General features: G+C 32.0%; 1 protein-coding gene across 1 annotated transcript; it reads right to left on the reverse strand.

Annotated features, from left to right (window-relative positions):
- On the reverse strand, positions 1,540-2,364 carry LOC104718548 (transcriptional regulator SUPERMAN-like). Its single transcript, XM_010436312.2, has one exon. The coding sequence runs from the start codon at positions 2,289-2,291 to the stop codon at positions 1,683-1,685; it is 609 nt and encodes a 202-aa protein (XP_010434614.1). The 5' UTR covers positions 2,292-2,364; the 3' UTR covers positions 1,540-1,682.

Consider the following 10,825-nt stretch of genomic DNA (forward strand, 5'->3'; position numbering starts at 1 on the left):
TATGTCGAATACATTTACCAACCCTTTATTAAATAAAGAATATGTATAATGCTAGAGATGGTAAGGAAGCGGGGACCAAAACTAGAAGAAACAACATAACTCCAATTGCTTAGTTTTAAATGTTTTTGAATTTCACATGTGGGGGTCCAAGACAAGATAATGTCAAATTCAATTCTTGTTTTTTTTACAGTTTATGGTAGTGTATACTTTTACTAATATTCGGGTTATAATTTAATATAGTGCTATATTGAAAAGGAAAATAAAAAAATCGAAAGAAAAAAGGAAAAAAAAAGGGAAAAAATGGATGTGGAGACAGAAATAGATCTGAGTAAGAAGAAACATGCAACGAATTAAAAAGAACTCACATGCCTTCTCTATCTCTTCTTCCATTTCCAGGTGGTCCTCAAATCTTCTTTCATTTTTTGGATTTCAATTGCCTGTACCCTAATTTAGATCATATATTTATTATTGTGACGTTCAATTTGTTCTATGTACGTATCTTTTATTATTATATCGAATTGTGAGTATTTATAGTATAGTATCAACATCAAAATTTGTATGTGGGAAAGATGAGAGAAATACTTTTATTCGATCAAGTTTTTAATTGATTTGTATTTATCGTTAAACTTCTTTGTTATTCAATCATTTATCATATATAAAACATAAAGTGTACTTTTAAAATTATGTGTTGCCTTGTTTATTACTGGTTGCCTCTGTAAAACACATCAAATTTTATCAAAGTTCTTTTTTTTTAACAAAATTTATCGAAGTTCTAATTAATTATTTTATCAGCAAAAATTCGGATCTTTATAAGTTCATAATCCCTATAGAGTCGAGGACAATAGCAGGATTAATTTAATTTGCTACATTACATATATTGTGAGTAAAGAAAACGAACTAATAGATAAAACAGATAAGAGGCTATATGTAGTTCTATCAGAGAACTTTAGTGTAGACAAAGAAAACTCGGAAGATCTGCCACAAATGATACTTCCGACCGTTTGCCAAAAAAAAAAAAAAAAATGATACTTCCGACCATGTGAAAATTCGCCATTATAAGATCCATACATAGTTTTAAATATATAGTTAAATATTTAATCAAAAAATAATGCATGTACAAACTAGTACTTAACGTGCCATGGGACTAAACTCATTTCTATATATAGACATATCTTTATCATTCCAGTACTTCAGAACCCTAAAGCATATATATAGAAATAGTAAGAACAAATATTCTTTTTTGAAATGGGCGAAAACATATTGGCATCTTATCCTCTGTTGAAGAACAGTTAAATTGTTTAATTATATCTAGTTTGAACAAAACATAGTTTTGAGCATTCCGAAATAAACTACTGCTAAGGTTTATTACTTTTCAAGAAGAACCTTGCTAAACCAAGTATATCATCGGACAGAAAATACAAGCCGGTTCGTTGTATGTCGCTTTTAATCAATGAAATTAAGTAACTAGTCTTTTATCTCTCTCTCTCTCTCTATATATATATATATATATATATATAAACTTATTGTGAAGCTAGCAAGGAAACAACAAAGCATGAAATCGAATGAATTTAATTGTGATACATAATTCAAGCCAAATTGAATTCAGAATTTAACAACAACATGTAATTAAGATTTAAAGAACCTGTGTGTATGAATTGATATTAATGTGAGAGCCTCGAGTGTCACGGTGGATTTTGCCCTAGTCGAAGTTCAAGATCAAGCTCATCCACCGATGTACCTGTCGTCTCTTTCATCGAGCCAATGCTCTCATCGTCTCCTGTTGAATATTCTATAAGCCGAGGAGGAACCTCCCCCGGAGAATTCAACACCGAAAACGGAAGGTTGCTCGAAGGAAACGAAGTCGTACCATAAAGATTCACCATATCACCGGAATTACCAAAAATGCCACTAGGGTTTTGCAATTGGTAGAAATGAGACAGACCTTCAATGTTACTCGCCGTGGATTGGATTATAAGTGTCGTAGGCAACGGCGGAGCACAAGAGTTGAGTAACGTCCCGCCGCCGCTCCTAGATGCAGCCGCAGCGGTGGGACCTTGGTGAGCCCTAGATGATGCGCGGTCACGGCGGTGGACATTCATGTGACCGCCTAAGGCTTGAGCAGAACGGAACTCCCGGCGGCAGAAATTGCAAGTGTAAGATCTTGGAGGCCATGTGGTACCAGAGATGTTGCCTTTAGTGTCTTGCTCGAAGGCTTTGACTTCCCAAGACTCATCATCTTCCTCCGATTCTTCAATTTTGTTAGGGTTCCACATCCATGCACCACCGTTCATTCAAGGATGAGTTTTCTATAAAAAAAAGGGAAATCTCAGTAGAGAAGATGAATAAGAAGATGATGGGGTTGGTGGATAATGATGTAAATAATAAATATAAAGATGGACCCGAAACATATATAGATATGTCACTTATCTTCAAGTTATCATTTTCAGTAAATGAAAAAAATATAATTTAAACTATATTTTACTGACAGCAAAGTTTTGATTATCACCTTTTAATTTCAACAATGTAATGTTACAAACATATTTTTACTGAAGATAGTAACTAAAGTTTTTTGATCATCTTCTTTTCGTTACAAACATATTTTTAGCAACTATATATTTGTTAAAAGAATAACTAAAAATTTGAAGTCTGATTTGTTTATTAATTAGTTGCATATATTTACGCCTTTTCAAAATTTACATTACAATACATATATTTACGCTTTAAATGTGTTCATCTTCCCCTGTCAAAAAAGAAAGATGCTGTTCCTCCCCTATCTTAATTGGTACTAAGTAATAAAAAAGGACATTAAGTCCCAGATTGGGATTGCTACGCATCTAACATAGGGAACCCAATTACAAACGAAAACAGATGCAAATTATATAATACTATAAATAGGTGAAGATTTAAAGAGAAAAAGTTGGTTGTGACTTTGATGTCCTATGTAAGGTTAAGACAAAATTTGTTTACTTTAAATGGTGAGGCAAAGATCTTAGCTTTGCGTGATCACTACTAAGATTCTCTTGTTAGAATCTGACAAATGACTTGTGTAGCTTTACAGTGTCACATTATCACCATATATTTTCGATAATTATCCTACATATGGTGACCTACAATAAGACGAAAACAGAAGAGCTGAAAAGGATAGGCATTGATACCCGAAAGATATTTGCCATATTAAGTTACATTAACATTTCTTTCGTTGGGAATCTAGTTAGAATTCAACTAGATCACTCTTTCGGTCGACCATGTTCATCTTATTTGTTTTGTCATCTTTTTCAATTTACAACTGGGAATGTATAAAACATGATATTGTATAAGATTTTATTGAATTTAAATATTTTTGAATTTTGAAATGTTTGAGTGAGCTTTTAGGATATTTGATTATTTGTAACAGTTCCTGTTTAATTTTTTAAAATATAGATCTTAATTACATAGAAATTTGTTTTGAAATTTTTTTTGGGTTTTAAAATACATGTAAATTTAACATGGTCTCGGTGCAGATGCACTTGTTGCACATGTCTATCGTCGTCTCTGTTTTTACGTTAAAGAAAAAAATTGAAATATGATTTTGTGAGATTTTGTTATTAAAACTTTAGATGATTTTAGACATTTACAATACGTGTATTTGGATTTTAATTTATTATATAGTATATGATTACAATTCTTTTTTATTAAACATGGTAAAAAAGGAAAAAGGAAGAGTTGATATAGGCCCATTAGGGTTTGGATTTAGCGAGAATATAAATATATATGGGCGATTTGGAAAAGTGGGCACGAGAGAAATCAAAATCCCTAGGCAGAGACAGAAAAAATCATCGACAAAGATGTCTTCCTCGGCACGACGCGCGTTCGAGAATCCGATAGCAATCAGCTCCAATGATTTCATCAAGATGGAAAATCGGGTGATTGGGGATGGTCCGCCACCGTCTCCGGAGACCATTGGACGCGCCTACGAACAAGTTTTGAATGAAATCGCCGGCGATGATATGGAATTCCGGGGTCGTCTCATGGATAGAGCTTCGGCTAATTTCAGGGTTCTATACAAGGTCCGAAACCAAATTAGGCGTGCTGAGGAAGCAACGAGCGGAGATACCTCATCGAACTCGGTAAGTAGCAACAAGGTGAAGGCTGATGAGGTGGACGTGGAGAAGGAGGCTAGTGAGGACACGGAGAAGATGATCTAGTAACACTCCCTGAGTTTTGAGATCATGATGTGGGACTTACTTGGCTTGTTTGTTTTTAAATCGTGTTTTTTTTTTCCATAATATTAAGTTCAACCAAAGCCTTATTGATTTTAGGGGATGTATTGAAAAGCTATTAACGTAGCCTAACTTATTAAATGGTTTAGATTCCGTCTCGTCCTTAGTTCTCATCGTTGTATTCTTCAATGCATAACTTTCATAACATGAGCGCCGATTAATAATAATTAGTGATTGATGTTTGCTTTACTTTTTTCTTAAACAATGATAAGATGTATATGGATTGTTTCTCTTGCACAAGACAGCTTAATATACCCCTAGAAAGGGACTTAATTTTCCTTAGCTCAGCCCAAATAATGGTCACTGTGGATAGGCGCTTGCTTCAAATGGGCCATTGGACAAGTAGTTTAGGCCTTCTAACTATATTTAGAGAAAGGAACCATTTTGTTGAGGTAAACGTCTTTCATTAATATATGAAAAATCATTCAATTTAACTACTATATAACTGAATAAAAGGTTATTTAGTCCTCAAATTACATCTTTTGCAATATAATCTTACACAGCCAATCAAAATTTTAAGTTTTTTTTTTTCACAAGAATTTTCACAAGAAAAAAAATATAGTCGTCCATAGTGGAGAAGATACTTGTTAAGGAATGAACTCAAATATAGTAGCCAAAAGTTCGTATGTATCTCATTTTTAGGAATCATAAGTTTCCAACTCACAACTAACTGGAAGTAGTTGAAAAAAATGTAATCATTTCTAATATGAGACATTCTAACATTCACAATATATATATCACTCCACTCATTGTAATACCATTTAATTACCAGTCATAAGTATATCTAATTTTCCGAGTAACACCCACACCCAAAACATCAAACCAACGATCTACAAGTCGAAATAAAGCTTCCATAATTTTTTCATCACCGATTTAAACAAATTTAATACTTAAGTGTATGTATCATCAAGATAATATTGTATGTTTGTGTGTTTATATTGTGTTGAAGGATGAGAATAAAGGAAAGATAAATTAAGGGAGAAGCAAACAATGACGTTTTGCCAGCGAAGCTTTTGGGAGCAAAGAGAATCCTTTTGCAGCTATCAAACGACCGCTTCTCCCGGACGACGACGACCTTTGGCCGCCCATCACATCTACATACTTCATACATCTTTCTATATATTTTAATTTGTATAACATATATATATATATATTATTTGATAAAATCTGATGTTATGTAAAGATTTTTTTGTTGACATACATATCGTTCAAGATTTCTTGACGCATTGTTATTTTGAATTTTTGACTGTAAAAAAAATTAACATGATGATTACATGTTTTAGAAAAATAACATGTGTAGACTTAGTCATGATTGATTAGTTATTAAATTTAATTTCTCCAAGCTATTGGCTATTGTTTATTCACTAATTAATACGTGTGCTTTTATCATATTGCTTTCTGTGAAACAAAAAAATTGGTTAATTAAGACCTAATCTGTCCATTAGTGTTCTTATCATAAACAATGACTTGGTGCATGTCGATGACATAATATTAATATTATATATAGAAAAAATATCCATCATATGTATAGGTCAGTTATATACAATCGGTTAGGATTTAGTTTATAGTTTATACTAAGTTGAGTAGCTGATATCGGTCTTAATTAGGATCATAAACTCTAAGAATAACTACAATATATATGTACACAATATTTTTGGATTAGCTCAAATGATGATCACATGGAGGGAGTCATGGGATGGCCGGATGGGATACATAGATGTTTGAGCTGCGGGAATTGCACGTGCCCACATGGCAAGTTCTGACTCTATTTGGCTAGATTTTCATACGTGGCGTCTTCGGAGTGATCGAAGCCTTTTGAAAATCACGTGATGCGTGTTCGTATTGGCTATCTTATCAAATCCTCTTGCCTTCGTGCCCGTACTTGCAGGTTTATATAAGCACACGGACACTAATCTTTATTTTCTTTTTGTTAGCTACTCTAGTTTATACAAATTGTTAAAACGAAAAAAATATAAGACATATTTTTTTTGGATAAAGACATTTTAGGATATAAAAAGAAACAAAAAAAAACCAAACTGAAAAGACTACGGCGAATCTTAGGTGATGAGATATAAAAATAAAAACACTAGTTTGGCATAACATGTGCCTTTCGAAAATAAAGAAAAAGTTTTATTACTCTATTTCTTTTTTTTCTGCTTTGTTAATTTTACAATTTGAATTTGGAAAGTGAAGTTTGTTCCAGCGTATTTAAATTCCATGTTCTGTATTTTCTGACAGTCAGATATGCAAGTGTATGATTAGATGTAAAAACATTAGGAGTTGAATATGTATTTTACTGGAAGAAAAAACAAACATATGTATATTTATGTATATTTATGTATATTTATGTCATCCAAAAATAACCGTAAAGCAATTAATACAATGGAAGAAGAAAACACAATTGATCAGAGTTGCTATCTGTGTGACTATCTTAGTATTCTTATTTCTTCAAATTTTTAATAAAGTATCTTTGAACCTTGTACACGTAGTAGTGCATGTTTTAATTGGGATTTTGACATTCTCGTTTAGTTTTTGACAACAAGTATATAAAAATGGTTCATTTGTTATACCAATAATTAAGTATCTGCATACTATTTTTTCACAAGTACTGTTTAGGAAAGTGTTTTCAAGCATGTGAATATTGACCATTAATAAAGTGCTTTAAATAAGATTACTTTACATAAATAGTAATATTTGTCAACTAAACTATATATATATATATATATATGTATATATATATATATATCTTCTTTTGTTAATAGATAATTTTTTTGTCAAACTTCAGTAGATCATTCATTGTAGAATTTTTGGTATAGAAAAACACACGTTATTCTTTGATTAAGGGTCCGAATGGTAACAGCGTATTTGGCTGTGCGGGACAAAAAATTTGATAGTGCGGTACGGTTCAACTGCGGTTCATACGGGAGAAATATATTTGCGGGACAAGTGCGGTTTATATAGAATTAGCGGTATTGAGTAATCTTTGATTGGTGAAAAAATAATTACGGTTCATAATAAAGTTATATATATTATTACTGTAACAATTACTATAATAATTGTATGATTAAATTAGCAAAAATAATAATTGTATGAATAAACTTCTATATGATTTATGTTAATTAAAAGATATTTAGAACTTTAAATAAACAAATTTGTTTAAATTTCTTATGTACATATTTTTATGCCCAACTAAAAATATTATTCATAAGTTATTAATATTTTCTATTTATAGCATATGTATAATGTTATTCATTTTGTTATTTATAGTTTATGAGAGAGAGAAGGAGAATATTTTTCTTGGGTTCAAATGGTGATAGTGCTCACTTATATATATATATATATATATGTATATATTTATTATTAAATTTGTCTGAATAAATGAGTAAGTTGATAAATAATTAATATAATTGTAAATTAATATCTGTTTTGTATTTGTGAAAAAAATATTTCATATGTTTATGACCCTTAAATACCCAAATTTATTTAAACTAAAAGTTTAACTTATTTATTTATTGATTACTAACTTTTTTGCTATATATAAGATAGATGAATTTATTATAATTTATTTTGTTATTTACAAATAATGTATTATCATTTATTACAGAATCATACATATATGGAAAGCGAATTTTAGTCATGCACCATATATGGAGAGTATTCATTAAGCAGTGTGTTTTTTGTTTCACAAGACATAACAAAAAATTAAAGCGGTTATCCTTTTATAGTTTTTCAAAAACCCCAAATCATGTATAATTATGTGATCAGTGTATTTATTGCGGAATTTTCATTTTTTGGAAAAACACCCGCTTTATTTCGTCACCATTCAAGGCATAAATATAAGGGTGGATATTTATAAATTAATATATATATTCTACTATTAATATATGGATGTGTGCATAAAAGCCATAGAAAATTATGTATATGTCTAAGAAATATGAGGAAAGTGTCCATTACATAATGATTGCATAGTAAAAACTAAAACCATATCCTAGTCTCGTGGAAATTTTTATTACACCAACATTTGTCAATCAAAAAAATGGTTTAAAAAGTAGGTTTTATAATAATACTACACAAGGAAAGTATCAATAATAAAATGCATATATATATATATGTATTAGTGTATCTAAATTCATGCTGTTATAAGTATTCTTCATGTTATTTTAATTATGTCCCACTTTTAAGGGGTTTAACATTAGTAATTTCAGAATTCAGTATATGTTATGTTATTTAATTACACAGTTTCACACTATTTAAATGAATAGAGAAATCACTATTCGGTCATTCTATTATGGTTAAATATATTTTCAGTCATGGTCTTGCTCGTGTATATTATAGACCCTAGCTATTTAGATCTCTCGTTTGATGAATGATAAAATGCTAATATATTTGAAGATAAATTAGTAGTATCATGATATCATCTATGAATTAACTACTTGTGAATAAAATTACTTGTCATAAAATCAATAAACCCACACTAATAATTTTTCTTATACCAAATGACTAAATATGTAAATCAATACATGTAAGGATTGTAAATCCACCTGAGGTTCTTCGGTTTGCCATGCTACTTCGGCCATGCTCCAGCTTCAACTCTGAATCGCCTTCTCTGATCAACCGGCTGCTCGTCTTGACGAGGTGATTCTCTCGAGAATCCAGCTAGCTGATGACAGATCTGAGTTCTCTGGGCTCCATGTGTTTAATGCTCTTCGCCTCTCTTACCGGTTCCCCTTGCTGTCAATCCCATCACCTCTTTCCTCCTTGGGTCCTTACCCCATCACTAAGTGTTCTACTTGGTTGATGCTAGAAGTAAGCTATGTCTTGACGCCGGAACTGCGCGAGATCTGGTCGTTAAAAGCTTCAACTATGGTGACCTTGTATCCCCCTCCTGCATCCTTGGTTTCGTTAGATTATGTGTTGGCTATGCTCTCCTCCGATCTGCCGCTTTATTCAACAAAGTTTTGCCTCACAAACCAGACCACTCTCTCTCCTGTCGACTCTCTTTTTAGACTGAGGTTAGCCGACTTATGTCATCAATGCAACTCCCTACCAATTCTTCCTCTGTCCCCTCGATCCAGGTTTGAGCTCAACTCTCATCTGCAAACCCTGGTAGATAGAGTATTTCGGTTAGTCTTGGGTACATGTCTGATCTTGAAGCCTATTAGTCCCTCTAGAAGTTTATCGAATCCACCTTGGTTAGGTCATTGCCTCTATTTTGGTTGGCCGCAAACAATCATATAGTTGTATAAGTGCCTCCCTAGATTGGTTAGGTAAATCCTTTTGTCAAGATCAGCTAGAAAGTGTATACCAAAAGCACACTGAACCCCTCAGTCTTTATCATCACCACTTGCCTCTTGGTTCTAACCTAGTGTCTATCTTAGTACATCACAACAAAACCGACAACAAGCTTTGTGTGGGAACCCTTAACCTCCATGGCTTTGAACTTCATGTGAGGGAGGACCCACCTGCTCTGTTACGCCTTTGTTTTCCTCTCCCTAGGTTCAACCTTAAAACAATCCTATCTTGCAATCTCCTTCAAGTGCCACTAGGGTGTAAGCTCGGGTATGTACTATTTTCACAATGCAATATCGGCTACAAGCTTTGTGTGGGACTCCTTAACCTCCATGACCTTTGGCTTCATGAGAGGGAGGACCCACCTGCTTTGTTACGATATGGCATTTATCACATTCGATTCCCAGTTGTAGCTTTCATCCATGTTATGAGAATTGAGCCAGAAACTGCTTTAAATTTTGATCAATATGTTTTGAACATTCTCTTATTGGCGAAAGCACCCTCCCTCACTCCACCTATGTACCACCTTTGTTAAAGCTCCACTGTATATCTTGCAAGAGCTATTGTTGATCACTTGTTGATCGAGGAAGTCGCGGAGCATGTCTTCAAATACGTTTCCACCATAGTCCCAGTAGATCTTTCAAGCTTTGCTAGCCTCCTAAAGTCTTGCACCTTCTTGGAAAACTCATGGATTTAATATCTTTATATGCTTTGTAACCTTATTAAGCTTTGTAACCTTCTATGCTTCTTTGTATGAACTCTCCTCTTTGAGGATTTAAGTTTAATGGAAACTTGTTTGAAAAAAAAAAAAAAAAAAGATAACAACCCGCACATAGTGCGGTATAAAATAATTATTAAATGTTTTTACTGTAATTTTTATTTATGAAATCTATTATATTTATCGGTAATTGAAAAATCTAAAATTCAATTGTGTAGTATATATTTATAAAAAAATTTGTATAATAATTAAAATTTAACCTGTGAGAATTATTATAATATCAATCTTAGATTATTATATCATATGAACAAAGAGTACTTAAAATTCATTTTAAATTTTTTATGAAAATATAATTAAAGGATATAATTAAGTTAGAAAGAGAATATAAGATTTAATTTTGGGTGTTAATTGTATTTTTAGGAAAATACAATGGTAAATAAATGTAAATATTATTAAAAGCTGATGACAAATAAAAGAAATAATGTCAAGAGCTATATGAATGCGACACATCAACATTTTCTGTGAGAATGCTTCTCTTTTAATATATAAAGGATATATG

This window comes from Camelina sativa, chromosome 10, assembly GCF_000633955.1.
Source record: "Camelina sativa cultivar DH55 chromosome 10, Cs, whole genome shotgun sequence".
Taxonomy (NCBI): domain Eukaryota; kingdom Viridiplantae; phylum Streptophyta; class Magnoliopsida; order Brassicales; family Brassicaceae; genus Camelina; species Camelina sativa.

Bases quoted from the DNA above. Each gene is read 5' to 3' on its own strand.
- LOC104718548 (XM_010436312.2), bottom strand. From the start codon at position 2,291: ATGAACGGTGGTGCATGGATGTGGAACCCTAACAAAATTGAAGAATCG.